The 19625-nt window shown below is 32.6% G+C and overlaps 1 protein-coding gene across 1 annotated transcript; it reads right to left on the bottom strand.

The window, feature by feature from the left end:
* Window positions 1-276: 276 nt before the first annotated feature.
* On the bottom strand, window positions 277-18879 carry LOC145306062 (uncharacterized). Its single transcript, XM_080147994.1, has 11 exons — window positions 18641-18879; window positions 17862-17938; window positions 17340-17397; window positions 16121-16272; window positions 15605-16029; window positions 7291-7393; window positions 6632-6700; window positions 5677-5778; window positions 4911-5018; window positions 3108-3179; window positions 277-502 (listed from the first exon to the last, which is right to left on the bottom strand). The coding sequence occupies exons 1-10, from the start codon at window positions 18663-18665 to the stop codon at window positions 3171-3173; spliced, it is 1128 nt and encodes a 375-aa protein (XP_080004120.1). The 5' UTR covers window positions 18666-18879; the 3' UTR covers window positions 277-502; window positions 3108-3170.
* Between the last annotated feature and the right edge of the window lie 746 nt (window positions 18880-19625).

Here is a 19625-nt window from a genome sequence, read left to right as displayed (position 1 = left end):
CAGTCGTAGTAGTTTTTTTGTATGGCCCTTTTAGGGTAAAAGTTTTTGAAAAACCTTATTTTTCACTAATTTTTAAAATCACTTTATAGAGTTTAATGATTTATCTAACAGTTTTTCGTTTATTCTTTGGCATGGAATGGATAAAGCGTTCAAATTGTCAGAATTTTTTTTAAAAAATCTTTCAAATGTTAAGGACAATTTCTTTGATTAGTCTTAAAAAATCAAAATTAATACATTGTTTAACTTTTAGCACAAGCTAAACCTTATGAAAAATTATTTTTGTTTGTATAAAAATATATAAATAGTAAAAAAATCAATGTTAAGCAAAATTTTTAATCTCTCCAATTTTTTGCCCTTATTTTTGGACTTTTAAATTAAAACGTTTTCTTTTTTCATAGCGCAGCTACTTTATAATTTAATGTGGGGGTCAGTACTCAGTATGCAATGGATTGGTTGGATAGCATCTTAGTCAAAGGTCTCACCGTTTTCTTGCATTGATCGTCTGAAAAAAAATAAAAAAAGTTAAAAATCAGCATGTTTTAAATGGACGTACGGACATTCTGGTAGATATATAAATAGATAAATAGATATGTAGCGGGAGTGTAAATATGTTTAAAATGTCAAAAAAAGTTTATAGGACGATTGAGAATGATAACCTTAGTTATTGAAATATATATATGGCCTGTACAAAGATGTTAGTTTGATAAAGTAGTCTTGGGTTGAGATGGATCAATAGCTTTTAAAACCATTCTGGTAACGATTATAGAGTTGCTACGCTTTCTAAATCATACCTAACTGTTATAGGAATCATCATGCAAAGTTTTAAATCTATCAGACAATTTTAACATGTCTAAATTAACGAAAAGAGCTAACCGTTACACAAATAAAGCAAACCTTTACGGAAGGACGGACCGACCCTAATTATAGAAAAGCTTCGCTATAAAAAACACATGAATTAACCAACCCTTATTCTAAAAAAGCTTCGCTTGTAACAGTTTTTAGCGATGGGTTTAAATAAGAGGTAAAATTAAATCAAACTTAAATTAAATAAATAATGAAATAAAAGTCTAATGTTTATAAAATAGCCTGTTGAAGCATAATAAAACTGTGCATTTTTTTCAACAACCCACTGTAAAAAATTATTATTTTTTCCCAATATGGCTTTGAAACCGATTAATATCCGGTGGATTAGAACCGGTTTTTAGCCATACTGAAAATTCTTGTTTAGCATCGTATGACAGCCAATTTTTTGACAAATATAAAAATAAAAATCCTAAAGTAAATATAAAATTTGTTAACCCGGGAAGGGTAAAAAATATCCTGAACCGATAACCAGATTCATTTATAGAAAAAATAGCCTAAAACCATTTCAGGACCCCACTGTAAATGAAAACCATATCGATTGGGCGGTTAGCGAGATCCTTTGCTACATTATGTTATGTAAAAAAGGTAAAATCAATAATGAAATTTTTTACCGTGTATCTAAAGCAATTATAATGAACTAAAATAGTATAAATATTAGGTAGAATTCCCTCTAACGACCAATTTAGCGGTTTAACATCGACATAAACTTGAATAGAAAATAGCAAAGGTTGCGCAGCTAATTTCATTATAAAAAAAATAGTTGGGGATTGTGCTTCCTTTTTGACACTAAAACGGGGGGGGAGGGGTCAAATTCAATTCACCACCCCCTAGAGGCCGCGTAGCCCAAAGTATATAAATTTGTGGTCAATAAAATTCTAAAATTCTTTTTGGTTAAGTATAAAGTTGTTTTTCTCTGTGTTTTGTAATCATTTACAATGATTCTGTTTATTTTTTAAAACTTTCCGAAAAATTTATCTCAAAAGTAGCTCCGCCACTAAAAATAAACGTTAGAGGTATGTCAAATAAAAGTTTGTAAAAGCTAGCCGCCGAATCAAAACAGAGCAATTTTTCTAGCAATTTTAAAAAGTTTATCAACCATTAAAACAGTGAGGATTTTAGGTGGACAACTGTATTCTTGTAGCTTTAAGTAGCTAATGTTCTCAGGGATCTAAAGGGATAAGACAATGGCCGATAAATTGATGTAAATCCTCAATGATGATACACTAAATTACCACTTCTGAAGATTACAATTAGGGGTTGAAACGTTTGGACACTTTACTAAATAAAAGTTACCCTGGTTATTTAGCCAACGAATAAGAAAACGTTATATAATACTTTGGGGACTAGTGTAATAAACAGACCAATGGTTCCACCATTCCTTGTTCTACTATAACTATGGTATATCCTATCAAAATAGACTAAAATATTGACAGTTTATATTTTTAAAGTTACTCAAGGCTTTAGACAACGCAAATCAGATCTGTAAATTTCATTATAATATTTCAATCATTACGGATTTTTAGTAGCAATGCTACTCTATAGATCACATTGTTTGTTTGTCCGTCCTAAACTTTGCTGCTATTAGAGATAAACAGCTATAGTTTGTTGTGAAAGTTCTTCTATCAAATTAGCATCTACTTAATAATTGTATTTCTTTATAGATTTGAATAGCAGAATATTTAGTAAAGTTAAGAAATAAAAGATTAGCTGCTTAAATTCACAAAAGTATTATCAAAAACCTCACTGTTCTGAGCAATTAGGAGCAAATTAAAATCGCATAACAGCATTGATTTGCAGTTTGCTCACAATAAACAAATGATTAAAATGATTGTTATGTTTTTAAGCATATTATTGGTTGCGTTTACTAAAACCTATGTATTAACCACCGAAAGCTTAACCTTGCAAGATGATTCCAGTAGTGATTAGGTTCGTTTTAGAAAGCGTAGTGACTCTATAATATTTACCAGAATGTCCTTACGTCCATTTTAAACAAGATAATTTTAACTTTATTAACAAAACAATTTATGTGATTTAATTATCCGATCGATCTGATTTTTGGAATACTTATTCTTAGAACAAAAAGGACGATGTTATAAGCGAAGCATATCTGTAATCAATTATGTAAGTATGTCATTAAACAAAAAGTGTTAATGTTTGTTTGTTATATCGATTCATCTTATGTTAACATTTTATCGACCGACCGATAAATTAAAATATTAGGTATGCATGTTTTGAGTTCTTACCTATTAAGTGTTCAGTATTTTTGCTTTGAAGTTGGTTTTCAGCTATTTTAATTCTTATAGAAATCACAGTCCCTAAAAATAAAATTACTTTTGTTATTTGGTATGGCAAGTGTTCCTTAAGATAGGCGTTAAACCGCTGCTAAATTGAGGGCGTGACATGTTGATGCTAACGGGGGTTTTATTAACCCATAAGCAGGAACAAGCCATTACATTAAATAGTGAACTGTAAATTAGATTTTTTAAGTTTTCCAACTTTTTCTCCAATAATTTTAATCCAGAGTCGGGGTTATTTTGTTAAGCATAATTTTATGTTTCAATTTGATTTTGACTTTTTGATTTTTTTATGTTAACCCCATCTGTAGATTAAAATTAAAGGTTGAATCGTTTGGACACTCAACTTAATGAATCAACCAATCAAAATTCAATTACAGGTTACTAAGCCAACGAATAAGAAATCCTACTATAAACTATGGGGACTAGTGTAATAAACAGCACAATGTCCACTCCCTGAGAGAGAAAGAGAGCGAGAATGAGAGAGAGAGAGAGGGGAATACAAAATGAAATTATTTCTTTATTCTGTATGAAACAAACATTTCAAGTTTAAAAGGAAACTTTTACACTTAAACATTTTACAGGGAGATGAAAGTGTCATGTGTGACGTTATACAAATACTTCTAAATCCATCTCTTTTTTTACAGGTTTCCTTTCCCACTTCTCCTCTGATCCTTCCTTTCTAGACGTATTTTTATGACGTCACAGATTACAATGTTCGCTGTTCCATTTAACAGGACAGAAAAAGATTATGGAAAGTTATAGATAAGTTTCAAAGATCGAATCAAGAATGAGATAAATAGGATCATTGATCATATTAGCATTTGATAGGTTAGTTTAGATAAGGTTAGATTAGGTAAATGTTAATGATTACCCCGCAGGGTTAGAGCCCCTCGCAGGGCAAGAAATAGGAGAAAAAACTACTGTGAACCCGCAACTTTGTTTTCTTTCAATGATATTTTGGGTAACGTTAAGCAATAGTGGGGAATATTAAACTTAAGATTAAATTTAGATTGAACTTAAATTTTTTTTAAAAATCCCTGTCGCAACAGTTTTCAATAACATCTAAGAATGTTTGCTTATCGCGTAAAAATGCCTTTAATCCGATGAATTCAAGATATTTTTTTCTTTAAGATACAACAATACAAAAAAATTAAAAATGAGACTCTATCTATAATATTCCTACATGTATCTGTATTGTATATGAAACCCCTGCTGCCTAAACCATCATTAAATCCAAAATATTCTAAATTCTTTTTCTATTTACATAAAACAGAAAAATACATTTTTTTGCCTCAAATAATTTAAGAATTATAAATTACATCTATCGTTTTATATTTTTTTTATGTCTTCCTATTATCTTATGTATCTATTGGTTAATTTGTATAATTTTTTTTTCTTTTTAGTAGCGAAGCTACTCTATAATTCCAAAAGTCCGTATGTCCGTAAGACTTCAATAGGGTTTAACGTGATTTTTCTCGGATACTATAAAAGATAGAAGGCTGAAACTTTTTGACAACATTTCCATCATTAATGAGCATCATCAACTATCAAACATCAAAGGCTGTCGGACTGTTTTTAGTTGGTTTTTGGCTATTTATGGATGTTGTAATTCTTGTTAATTGTTTTCTACAAATCTATCTTTCCAGCTGTGATTCTGTATGTTTTCATTTCTGTCTGATTAACGTTTTTTCTGACTATCATTCTAACTCTCTCTCTGTCTATCTATCTAAAACAAGTATAAACACTTACATTGTGGGGAATGTATTGGCTTGTGGAAGCTCTACTGCTATTCCCAGAATCATCACTATCATAGCCTCCATAGTCACTTCGTAATAGGTTCTCACTTTGCATTTTTCCCTAAATAAAACATATCATATCATCAATCCTATTATATAAAGTAGTAAGCTTTTTTTTGTTTGTAGCAAAGGATCTTGTTAACCGCTGAACTGATATGATTCTCCTTTACAGTGAAGCTTGATATTTGAAATCACGCCTAGAACAAAATTTAACCCCACCCAAATTTTTTTTATCTTATTTTTGTTATAATTTAAATTGAAAATAAGAGAACCCCCTCCCCCAAAAGGCAACTATGGGCGTAGCCGCTACTATACATTAAACGCAGAAAAATACTTATTGAAAAACTGCCAATTTTTGTATAGTCAATAATAAGAACTGAATTTTTATCGAACACTTTGCTTATATCAAAGAAGCATAAAATATAATTTTATTCAAGTACAATTATCAATGTCTATAAGAAGCGTAGCAACAACACTTGCATCCTATTATATAAAGCAGTAAGTTTTTTGTCTGAAGCTTAAGATCTTAATAACTACCGAACTAATTGGGTTCTATATTTTAGTTAAGATATACATAGATCCCGTGAAGGTTTTAGGCTTCAGATTTAAGTCTAAGAATGGTTTTAAGCTATTTTCATAGCCTTTTTGAGTACAAAAACCCTAAATGGTATGGCAGTTGCTAGTTAAGGTGATAAAATAGCCGGGACAAAAATACTCACCTTAAGACAAGTAATATATCTGTTACAAAAGTCTTTACACAGTTCCTGAACTTTTTCCAACTCCAACAAGTGGATTCTCAACACTTGGATAGCACGGATCATCTAGATATATACAAAGTAGGGAAGGGACGGATATCCGGCCTTTTTCAATATCCGGCCGGGTACCAGATATTTAATTTATCCGGATATCCAGCTGATTTATAATGCCAGATATCCGGCTATCCGGTAATTTGTCGGATATCCGGTGTTGGCCAGATATCTGGTCCAACCCTAATAAAAGATAGACAGATAATTAGATAGATAAATAACAAGCAGGATAATTAGATTGATCTTTCAAGTAAAGCTCTGATACCAATTAATATCTGTTGGACTTGGATTAGAACCGGTTCTCAGCCTTACTGAAAAATTATGTAAAGTCTCGAATTACAGACAATTTTCCACGAGTATTAAAAAGAATATTGAATTAATACCAGCTTTGATAGCCCGGACTAATAAAACTTTTAGCGTAATATACGCAGAAAGCTGTCTATAATACGATGCGATAAAAAACTATTATTTAATTCATTTTGTCATAAATGAGCTGACGTTTTTATATTTGCCTGAAATGTTAAAATATCGATTATCAATTACTTGATTATTGGCCTAAGCTTATTATGTAAATAGAAAGGGTGTTAATTACAATTTGTATTCACAGAGGTGTAACTTTTCATTAGTCTATCTTATAAAACAGTCTAAGGTACTTTTGATGTAATAGTCTAATTGCAAAAAGTCAAACATAACATATTATTTTCCAATTGTTCTTCGAAAGCGATTAATATCAGCTGTATTAGATCTGGTTCATAACCATGATTAAAAATTTTGTATCGTATCGTATTACAGACAATTTTCTACGAATAATAAAATAATATTAATACCAGTCTTAGGCGTAAATTTTAGATTAAAACTAAGCACTTACAAGCTCATTTGTTTCCTCCGAGTCTGAAAGTAAGGGTCGTTTGTCCTGCTGTTGGTGCTGGACAAAGGCCTGAAAGAAAACAAGGTTGGTATTGAGCAGGGATCTAAAGGGATAAGCCCCCAATGTTGTTCAGCCAGCAAATAAAAAAACGTTATTTTAAAACTTTGGGGACTAGTGTATCAAACAGCCCAATGTCCCTTCTTTCTCTAAAACAGTGGGCTCTATTAATGTTCTTTTAAATTGTGACATTGACAAAGAAGTTCTTTTAATTATGTAGATAATCATAAAAAGAACATTTGCGGATCATCACATTAATTTACTTATCTACGTGAATATATGTCCAGTTTTACCAGTTTGAGTAGCTTATTATTATTGGGTCTTGGAACATCAGCCAATGGCGTCGGAAATATTAACACAGCCAAGTCGCTACAAAAGAGCAAAAAGAAGTTTGCTAGCAGACGAAAAAGGTCCCCAACAATGGATCCAGGTAGTTATCTGGATTATAAATCTTTACTTATACAATTATTTGATTATATATCCTTGCTATCTAGCTGTCTCTTAGGTACCTGGATGTCAATATTAAATCCTTCACTAGACGGACACTCAGCTGATTGGGTGGCTAATTATCTATCCTTGCTATCTAGCTGCCTATTAGGTACCTGGATGTCCATGTTAAAACCTTCACTAGATGGACATTCAGCTGATTGGGTGGCTAACTCACACTTCTCAAACAACAAGGCAAGCAGAGGAAATAAAGGATGCCTAAATAAAAAAACATAAATATTAAAATTTTTAAAACTAAATAATTTTTTACATATGTACATTTTCAGGGGTTTATTAATTAGAAAAAAAATCAAGAAACCTATACATTATGACATTAAAAAAACATCTTGATGACATATGTATGTGTTTTTACTGTTTTTGACCTATTTGGGGTATGGTAACTGTGGATTTTACTTTTATTGGGTGAAGGCAGCAAGGGAGGGGAAATGGGGCTGTACATTATTGGACATTAAACTAGTCCCCAAAGTTTAATAATAACATTTAATGATTCGTTGGCCTAAACACTTTGGGGGCTTTTCATGAATTTTACTTCAGGAGGGGTAATTTTGTGTATCATAATAGGGTATTTACATCAATTTAATGGCCATTGTCTTATCCCTTCAGATCCCTGCATATTACAAATACAATCAATAAATTAAAAGATGGATTTTTTTACCCCCCTTAGGTATTTCACACAATAACTCTTTCTACATTAGATTAACCATAATTAGAATGTATAAAACCCAGAGATGGAGGGGAAATTCGGATGTTTATTACACTAGTCCCCAAAGTTTTATAATAACGGTTTCTCATTAGTTGGAATAACAACTTTGGGGACTTTTAATGACAATGATTTCAACCACTAATAAACAGAAGGTTTAGTTTTTTTAATCATTATTTGGGATGAACATCAATTTAGAGGCCATTGTCTTATCCCTTTCATTCCCTGATAAAACCACAAGAAATATAAGTTAAAAATAGTTATCATCCCAAAAAATAGATTTTAAACAAAATTTTGTGTTATAAATGGGAAATCAAACTCATCGATTAAAAATTTTTTTAAATGATAAACAGGGTTCTTAAGGATAAGACTATGCACAATAAATTGCTCTTATCAAGTCGTGTCTTTGAAACTTTGGGAACCACTATATTTTCCAGTATGGCTTCAAAACCGATTAATATCCGGTGGAAAATAACAGCCCAACTGAAAAATCATGTATCATATCGTAGTATATCCAGTTTTCTACGAATATAAAAAATGAACAATCAAAATATATAAAGACCAGTTTTGTTAGCCCGTAGTCTTCTCGGGGCTCAAAAAACTAGTTTTAATCTAATAATTGTACATTTTTATATCCGCGAAAAGCTGTTTATAATACGATACGATAAATAATTATAACAGGCTTATCTCCTATACCTTAAAAAATAGACTACATTATTATTTTTTTTTCATTTATTTAACTGCAAAAAAATAAAAAGTACACAGATGTTTTAACTCCCTTAACAAATCGTTGATAGTTTTAAGTAATGGAAATCTTTTGGCTCTAGTTAAGTGTTAAAGAGTGGTGATATAAATCAAAATCTAATATACATAACTTGTAAATCAATATAACAAATTTATTAGCATATATAACCAGGGAGGGATGAAACAATGACACATAAATTCGTCTTCATCACAATATCTTAAGAATATATTGCATATTTTCAAAAAATTAGACAGAGTATAATATTTTACACCTTTTAACCCTTACAGATCAGGCCCCAATTCCCACCTTAATAGATCGGGGGGGGGGTTCTTTGACCCCCCCACTCTATCTCGGCTCCTGGTACAGATAAAGACGTAAATTTTTTTTCTGGTGGTTCATGTGTATTTTTAGAGAAAATTACTTTTTCTAGTCATAGCAGTCAGACCGCTCTTTAGCCGCTTTTTAGCGGCCAGCCGCTAAATTTTAAAACAGCTATAGAGCGGCCAATTTTGCAGCTAGGATGACCAAATTTTAGGACGAACTTTTATTTTTCATAACAAATTAACAAAATTACTTTTTCTGATCATCGCCGAAAAACGGCAAATAACGGAAACCGCCATTTTCGGCGGTTATGGCGGTAAAACGGCGGTTGGCGGCGCAAATAATGTTTTTATCTGTTTATTGTTGCTCAAGGATTTACCAAAAACAATTATAGGTCTCTAGCTGTAATAGAAGCCACGATATTCATGATATATGTCTGTAGTAAAAGCCAGACAAAAATCGGTCATAAAGTCGGTCAGGGAGCGGTCAAACGGTCATAACACCACTTTTCTCAGAAGGTCATTGATATCTAAGTATTCACCAAAAAAATTTTAGGTTTCTACCTTATACACAAATGTCATAATGTAGAAATTAAGATTTATTTAGAATTTTTTCTAATTTTTTTTTCTACCCAACCGACTTTGACCGGACACCACGACCGACACAGACCAGATATCCTAATAAAATCAACTCTTGCCGACGTATAATTACTAAACTTAAAAAGTCATGAAGTTACAGCTCTCCATCTTACCTACAAAAAAAAATGAGATTGAAAAAACTAGAGGGGGGGGGGGCTCTTTGAGCCCCCCCACCCCCCCGATCTGTAAGGGTTAAATATAAAGGTCCTGTGAAGGCTTATGATTATTTTTTTTAAGGTGGGGGGGACCAACACCCTTTGAAGATAAATTGCCAATAGAAAAAAATTACCAGCCCTTCCAAGTAGAAAAAAAATATTTTCAAAGCTACTGTAAAAAGAAGGAGGGGGGGGGGGGAGTTTTCGACTACGTCCCAGCCTCAAAGGCCCCTAGAGGCCTCTTGGGGCGTATCTGCAACTAAGTACATAAAATGGTAACCGCAAAATATAGTTACTTTGATAATAAAGTAAATTTATAGTTTTTATGATATTTTGAAAATTAACAAAGTGTAAAATTAAACATAAACCTTATGATTTTTAGTATTTCTATTGCTTGTCGTTTTCAACTCAGGTATAAATGGATCAATTAATAAAAGATATATAAATCACACCAGTACAATTTAGATTTTTAAGATGAAGCTGTTAAAATATGACGCCATACAATACAAATTACCAATGCTTTTTTATGCTTATTGTGAGTTAGGTAAGGAGTAAAGATAAGAAGACCCCCGCATAAATTTATTAAATAGAACCTTTTGAGATAGGTCTTGAAAGCAATAGAACCTTCCGCTGGGGTTAGAAATGCGTTTTTTCTTCAAAAAATAAAAATATATGGGGGTCGGTTATTATATTAACAACAATATAACAAATGCCTTAAAATAATTTTAAACTGATAATCTCACAATTCAATATTTTTCAGTTTAAAAGTCAAAGATGGGTGTGTCTACTTTAGATATTTTGTTGCTTTGCCTATCCATGCATCCCTGTATCTTAATAATACACGTCTTCAAATCTTAGATGAAAATAACAAGTAAAAACAATTCAGGTGTTAGAATAGAGTATTAATCAGGAAGGAAGGGGACATTTCGCTCTAGTCCCCAAAGTTTTAAAATAACGTTTTTTATTCGTTGGGTTAAAAACTTTTTGAATTTTAAATTGTTAGCTCATTTATATGAATGTTCAAACCTTTTGAACCACCAACTTTAATCTACAGAAGGGGTAATTTTGTGTATCATCATTCGGGATGTACATCAATTTATCAGCCATTATCTTATCCCTTTAGATCCCTGTCTCTTAGGTCATTAAGTCATATACAACTCTTTAAATAAACATTATTTATCTCATCTTTAAATCTATTTCTCCGAAACAGACATTTTTGAAAATGATAATTATCCATTAGTGTACCACAAATGACTCCATATATGGCCAGCTTAATGCTTGGAAAAGTGTAACCTATTTGTAAAAAATCCTAAGATGCTTCACGTTTCAGCTAAACAATTTTACAACAGAAAATTGATAATTGTTTTTTTTTATCGCATCGTATTATAACAGCTTACCGCGGATATAAAATCTAAAAACTTTAATATTAAAACCAGTTTTAGAAGTCATAAGGGGCCGAAGGACCTGTTTAACAAAACTGGCATTTATTATATGATTTAATCTTAAAATTCGTGGAAAATAGGTCTATATGATAAAAGATCATATTTTAAAAAAACAGCAACTTTTTTGCTAAATTGTTTGAGCATTAAAAGATTCACTAGTTAGGAAAATGGCTTAACATAAAATCTATTTTATACATCCTTATAAAATGTTTTTTTTTTTTTATAAAATATCCTTAGATTAGCTTAAAATTTGGAAAACTACTGAAATGATTAATTTCTATATTTTAGGGAAGCTTCATATAGGTCTCTATGCATATAGGTATGCTATTTCATTTAGTAGATTGGAGTCTTATGATGGTTTTAGGCTATTTTTCAGTTCTTTCCTACGATTTCGTAAACCATAAATGCTGGATTGCAGCCGCTAGCATTCTTATTTGAATAAGAGGGTACATTACAAAACTAGATACTATCTTTGTCCATTATCCATATCCATTATCTTAAATGTGGATAACCTTTCAATAAGTTAAGGGCCCAAAATTTTTAAAAAATAATTGCAATCTACAGAAGTAGAAATTTTGTGTATCATCATTGGGGATGTACATCAATTTATCGTCCTTTGTCTTATCCCTTTATATCTCTGTTACTTTATGGATGTGGTCAGCTATCAAATACTTTTAATTTAAAGTTAAATATGAACATAATCGCTCTTAAAACATAAAAAACAGCAATTAAAACAACTTAATTACTCAAAAAAACGCAAAATCCACAACTTAAATGTGGACAACCTTTCAATTTCATTTGTTGTTTTTTTTAATAAAAAATTTGTAAGAGGCTTCTTACAGGAATAGGTTTAACACAGTTATAATTTTTTTGTGTTTATCATATCAGCAAACGCGCTTTTGTATTGAAAATGACATTATAATGTCAGTAAATGAGGTATGTTTGTGGTGTGGGGGTGGGGGTGTTTATTATACAATGAGAACACTTTTAAAATAAGTGATTCTACTAAAGACACAAAATACAATAGATCATAAAGAAGAAAACTGTGTGTTTAAAAACCACATTTTTATGACATTTTATTGCCACGGGTTTTTAATCATATCATATCATAGAAAGATAAAGAATAAAGGACGTCCAAGCTTTTCTGAGGGGGGGGAGGGTAAGGTGTGTGTAATGATTGGAATCGGATTAAAAGTTTAGGAAGGGGGGGGGGGGTTATTGATCTAATTAAATTCGAGAAAATTATTTAAATAAAATCAGCACTTGCCCACAATCTCTCATAGAAAGGACGGATATGACTTCCTACTAATTTTTAAAATTAATTAAACAATATTCTACTTAAAGCGTTTTGTCTACTAATATAAATTACTTAGAAATAGTACTTTAAAAGTCTCTACGTAAAAGATATTTTTGTTGTTATTTCTCTTGGGAAGGTGGTGGTACCATCAAATAGTTATAAACCTTCCCGGGACCTATGAGAAGCTACCATGTTAAGCGGTTAGCGAAATCCTTCGGTACAAACAAACATACGGACAAACACACATAATTTAAAGAAAAGCAGCAATTTTAGAAAACATGAATATTTAGCATAAAATGCAGCCCTCCCCCCCCTTTCCATTTCAGTACCGAAACTGTTCTACAATTCACATATGTCGATTAGTATGTCTTAAACTGAAAACAGTAAAAGTGTCGAACTATGACGTCAGAAAAAAATTAACAATTAACTAATGAGAGGCCGCTATATATTTTACCACAGTGAATACAGGCTTCTTATTGGTTAATTGTTAATTTTTTCAAACGTCATAGTTCGACACTTTTACTGTTTTCCTTAAACTTAAATATTTTTAGCCTTTCCATTTTTTGTAAAGAAAGCAATTTCCCCTTGTTTTAATCCTTTTCATAAAGTCTGTATCTTTATTGTATATCTGTGCGTGTACCAAAGGATCTTGCTAACCGATGGACCTATTTGGTTCTCCTTTACAATGTATCACCACCCTCCCCAGATAAATCACCTCTTTGACCCCCCCCCCCTCCTAAAAAAATATTTTTTCTTTTTTAATATAAAATAAACAAATGGTTGTTGAATTCAACCCCACCCCTTTTAAGTGCCCCTAGAGGCCTCTAGTTTTTATATAACCCTCCTTGTTTTAAATGTATGGGAACTAAAAATGTGTTACAAAAATAAATACAATTTTCATTTTTAGTTCAATTCATGGAAAAATGAAGGATATGTATTTGAGAAAAAAAGTTTCTTATTCATATTGGAATTACACTAGTCCCCAAAGTTCTATAATAACGTTTTCGTATTCGTTGGCTTAACAACTTTGGGGACTTTTTTTGAATATTGGTTGGTTGATTTATTAAGTTGAGCCAACCATTAATTTTGTTTTTCATCATTGCATTGGGGATGTACATCAATTTATATGTGCAGATTCTTTTCAAATGGGATTTAATTGGAAAGTCTGCAAGTTGTTTAATTTAAAGGATTAAAATCTAATAAGCCAATCCACTTTATTTCATTTTTTGGTAATTGATATTGACAAAACATGCTCAAATTGTAGAGTTGCATTTTCCACCAATCCTCACATTCTTTAACGTAATTACTAAAGTGCTAACAGCACAAAGACATCATTTTTGTTTCCAAAAACTAGATCTCAGCCCGTTTTTCAGTATGGGGAGAAAGTTACTCAAAAATCAGCCACGTGACATCATAAAAAAGTGAGATTATCCGTCTCTTTTTTAGGGGTTTTCTTTCCCACTTCTCCTCTCATCTTCCTCATTTTTATGACGTCACATGTCTGATTTTTGAGTGACTTTCTCCCCTGACGTTTTTAACGGTATGCGTGGTATTTTTCTACCATTACCACTATTGGCCATTTTTTTACACACCCTTTTTTTACCTTCTACTAAAATTCCTTTATCCATAACTTGAATAAATGAATTTTATCTGTGTTTGTCTGTCTTTCTGTGTTTGTGTCTATCTGTCTGTGTATATCTTTGTGTGTGTGTGTAGGTGTGTGTGTATGTGTGTGTGTGTATATCTGTCTGTGTGTGTGTGTGAGATGGAATAATAAAAAGTCCACCTGCTGCAGTTTTTAGAAGCCATGGCAAAATTACAATCGTAAAAATATATCTGTTTTCAAATTTGCAATATTTTATAATAAGATTGAAATACGTCCATGATACTAAAGGTTAGGCAAATATAAACTTAGTTTAAAATAAAACTTCGAGCGTTTAAAAGTTCCACATTATTTTTTTTAGATGGAAGTTAAGTTTATGAATTTGTACAGAAAATTTTGAACACTGGTGTAAAATTATTGTTTTTCAAGAATGGCTTTGAAACCTATTAATAAAGAAAAGAACATGTTCTCAGCCATACTAAAAAATTATGTATACCATCGATTTACAGACAATTCTCCACGAATATTAAAAAAAGAATCTTAAAATTAATACCAGATTTGTTAGGCTAAATAAACTGGTTTTAATCTTATACTTTTTATTTTAATATCCACGGAAAGCTGTCAATAATACGTCGCGATAAATAACTATTATACCAAACCTAATGTACATGTATATCAAAATTGTTAAAAATTGTACTTTTGCCATTTAAATGTAAAAGTTCCGGCGGTGGTTAAATTGACCCTAACCATATTAAATGCATAGGGAATATATTTGAAAGATATTCTTTCATAAACCCGGCCAAACAGACTTTAAAATCAAATATTATAACAATATCCTTTTAACTTTGGGTGATACAAACTAAATCCTTTCAGGGAGGGAGGGGACATTGGGCTGTTTATTACACTAGTCCCCTAAGTTTTACAAGAACGTTTTCTTTTTCGATGGCAACTTTGGGTACTTTACCTTTGATTGGTTACTTTATTACGGTGAGTATTCAAACGTTTTAAAAACTAATATTAATCTACACAAGGGGTAATTTTATATAACCATCGGGGATGTACATATTTTTATCGGCCATTGTCTTATCCCTTTAGATCCCTGGCTATTTTAACATGAAATATTGATTCCCAAACCATTCAAGTAAATCATAGGTAGTTTAAAATGTAATAATCATTAATGTTCCGTGGCTGGTTATATGTAAAATAATTTGCTTAAGCCAAATAACCAATTCTTGCCAGATGTTTGTGGCGAAGCCTCTAGCTTTAAATATCAGAAATAAATATAAGTAGAAAAGAATGACAAAAAAGATTATCTTTTCGTGAATTTCATTTGACAACATTGATGCAACAGAATATTGAACATAAGAAGTGACTGTGACTTAAAAATGATAATATCTGTGCCAAATATAATGTTTTTATTTTTAACTTTGAAATCCAGATCTTTAAGTTAAATTAAAGATTAAATTATTTTTTTTAAGCACGGCCTTTAAAATGTAAAAAAAACTTACTTATAGATCTTCCGTTTATCGGCCTCAAACTGTGCCTGGTCCGAGGGGTCTGAGAAGGCGGGCGAGCTCACAATATCTGCTATACTATTAATTCCACCGGCTACGCCGCCGCCAGTCACGTGACTTAGCCCCGCCGACGTAGAGGGAGCCAGCGGCGGGAGGGAGTCAGATCTGGTTGAGGAGGGGGACGGGGTAGGATGACTAGATGAGGCGGCAGCAGCAATGGGGTGGGTAATTTGTGGAGAGGGAGGGATAGAGGTGGATATTGAGTGGGGCGGGGGTAGAGGAGAGGGTAGGGAGGGGGGAGAATGGTGGCTGGATTGAGGTGCTCCGCTACTGCTGCTGGCAGCTATGTGGTGACCGCTGCTGCCGACGGGATGATGGCTGGACAAAGAGGCGGCGGCCACAGCCAAACTTTCTTCCTCCTAAATTAGATTATTTAAATTCTACAGCAATATTTTATGACCCCCCATAAAATTAAAATAAAAAATATAACCCCATAACCAATAATTTTACCTGTTGAGTCAGTCTACTGGATGAGAAGAGGGGCCCCGCCCCCGAGAACCCATGGCCCATGGCGCTGGCAACTGAGAGGGCGGAATGAATAGAGGCGGAGTCCATCATACCCGCGTGGGCGGAGCTGTGCCCGTGACCTACGGGGACGTGGCCTAGATATCGTGGATAGTATTAAAGATATAAGTTATAATTTCTATTTGTTTCTGTTCGACTTGTTTTTCAAATATCAGTCTGTCTATATCTTATAATCTTGTTTGTCAAATCTGTCCTCTTATGTCTGTACTGTATATATGTTTTAATGGTTCCAGGACAAACGCAGGAGTCCTAAATGTCGAAGTGGACAAACGCAGGAGTGTTAAGATATTAATTTAATTAAGTACTTCTATACAGATTAGTTAGGTTTATATATGAATGTACAAATAAGCCCCCCGCCGGGGTTATACATTTTAAAAAAACCTAAAAGATGGTTTAAAATAGGTTTAGGTTAGTTTAGGTTAAGTGTCCACTCCGACGTTTGGTACTCTTGCGTTTGTCTAGGATCGTTTTACTGCTTGTCTTAAACAATAATCTGTCTTTCTGTCCGTCCTTACAATTATAGTGATTGTTTCCTTTTGGCTTTTGGTTATATTTCTTTCTATATGCATGTCTGGAAAATATTTTCTCGTATTCATTCGAATCCGGTGGATAGGAACCGGTTCTCATCCATACGAAAAAACTATGTCTAGCATCGTATTTTATCCAGCTTTCTACGAATATAGAAATGTACAATCATAAGATTAAAACCAGTTTTTTTAGCCGGCGCCTTCGGCACCTCGGGGCTAAAAAAACTAGTTTTAATCTCATAATTGTACTTTCTATATCCGCGGAAAGCCGTTTATAATACGATGCGAGAAATAACTATTAACCATTCACCACTTTGTTTGTCCAATGGTCTTTTTGTTTGTATGATCTTTATCTCTCTTTCTGTCTAACCAAACAAGCGGCTACGCCCCTAGATGCCATTAGTGGAACTTGAGGACAGGAGGAAGTTGTCGTTGAACATCCATTTATTTATTTTTGGAAAGTTCATTTAACCATACCCCAAAATATGTATAAACCTTCTTTGGACCTTTACTAAAACTAAGAAGCTTCACTGTATAATAGAACCTTATCGGTTCAGAGGTTGGAGAGAGATCCTTCGCTACAAATAGACATCCTGTTACTTGTGAACATTTCTCACCTGCTGGGTTAGTAGGTATTGACATGGCTATTGGTCCTGTGTGCCCCAGCATTCCTAATCAGGATATATTCAATATGGTTTCATTTATCAATTTCATAAGAATGACGTCATACAATATAAATGACCAATGATAGTCCAATATACATATATATTGACCAATGGTAAAATGTATACCTACTGGCCTGTCATTGGTAATTTGTATTGTATGACGTCATTTTTTTTAGGCACTATAATCTACTTCCAGCTTTTGTATACTTTAGAGCAAAATTCTGCTTTTGAATCATTTTTTGGCTGTTCACTACTCCCTTAAGTATTAAAATAACGTTTATTATTCGTTGGCTAAACAACTTTAGTGACTTTTCTTGAACTTTTATTGGTCGGTTCATTAAGTTGATTGTCTAAAAGTTTCAGCCCTTAATTGTAATGTACAAAAGGTGTAATTTTGTATATCATTAACTGGGATGTGCATCAATTTAACGTCGATCCCTTTGACAATTTGATTAAAATGAGCACCATTCCTAAATCCAAAGAGTTTGCTATTCTGTTCTGCGTTTCCTCAATATTTCTAGCAGCCTCGCCTTCCACCGGGTTATAGTCACCTGAAAGAATTAGGTGTTGTGAAGGGCGTCCAAGCTTTTAATTTAAATTTTTTTTTTTTTTTGGGGGTGGGGGAATAAACATCACCTTGCTACATAGAATAACAATTTTGGTATAAATAATTGGTCGTGTATCTATAGGTTGTGATGTTTATATCCCCATAGTATTACTATTAACTTTAGAGTTCCAAAAATAAAATATTTGCTATAAATATAAATTGATGTATCTAAATTTTATTAGTTAAAGTTTAACTTGAAAATATCGCTGCCTTTTCAAAAGGTTATTCGTATTCAAAGATGTCCTATATCTTTATGCTTTGGTCTTAAAGCAAATACTATAAACCTAAATATCTTAAGAACATTTAAATTCATAAATTTATTTAACTCTGTTTTCATTGATGGACAGACGGACATGTTGTTGGTCATACTTATATACCCTAGCTCCATAAGAATATCTAAAAGAAGGAAGGGGACGAAAGGCTATTTATTGCACTAGTCCCCAAAGTTTTATATTAACATTTTCTTATTCTTCGGCCTAACAACTTTGGGGAATTTATTAGACTTTGAATGGTTGGTTCATTAAGTTGAGTGTCCAAAGGTTTCAAGCACTAATTGCAATCTAAAGAAGGGGTAATTTGTATATATTGAAGATCCACATCAATTTATCAGCCATTGTCTTATCTTATCTTTAGATCCCTTTCTTACCTATGCTGTGTTGGGCATTACTCATAAAGCCGATCAAACATTTTCTTTATCATTACATCCAAATAGTTCTTCCAGGATCCAGGTACAGTTCTTTTAATCTGCAGGTTTTTTTACAAGGTACAATCTTTGGTCGTTCAGTTGAATAGAAGAATGAAAGCTTTGAAATTGTTATTTTTTGTTTGTTTGTTTTAAAGTTACTATGTAACTAATTCACTACTATTGGATGATTTATTTATATCCTAAAAATATATATACACTCTAAATAGATAACTTGCCTATTATGTGTGTCTTTTTATTTGTTTCTAAATATACTTTACCTACAGAAAAATGAATTATAGGGTAACTGGTCTACTAACTATTTTTACCTAATTATTACTCTAACGCCGGATTGTGGATATTCATCAACATCCAACAGACAACCAACCCTTTGATTGCACAACTTTTGTCTGAGAAGTCCTAACTGTGCATGGCAATAAGTTGCATCTGTTTATGGGCCAAAGCATTCCCCTATTCTAACTATTTACGGCGCGCACCTGACATAGTAGTATTGTTAACCTCTTATTTATGACGTGGTGTGATACCGAGATTCAACTCACTGACGACGAGCGGATGCGCTACGTCTTAAGCCACGGTCACGGGTATGGTGGTCTATTAACTAACTAATATAGAGTGTATTCCTTAAAGAGGATGGAATTAAGACTCAAAATGACCATGCAGAATATTGTCCCAAGCAATCTTGTGGAATTATCCTGTTGCCTTTACTTGCTTAACTTGCATGGATGGACAAAACACAGAACAAACTTTTCTTTCTGAAACAAATACAAAAATAAATTGTTTTCCTTTGGTATTACCCTCACGGATCAACAGGGATAAGACAATGGCCGATAAACTGATGTACATTAATAATGTTGACACACAAAATTACCTGTTCTATAGATTAAAATTAGTGGTTCAAACGTTTGGACACTTAACTTGATGAATCAAC

This window comes from Acartia tonsa, chromosome 2 (assembly GCF_053477335.1).
Source record: "Acartia tonsa isolate MP-2025a chromosome 2, ASM5347733v1, whole genome shotgun sequence".
In the NCBI taxonomy this organism is placed as follows: domain Eukaryota; kingdom Metazoa; phylum Arthropoda; class Copepoda; order Calanoida; family Acartiidae; genus Acartia; species Acartia tonsa.
The sequence above is the reverse complement of the archived record's forward strand: the minus strand, read 5'-3'. Positions and strand labels throughout refer to the sequence as shown.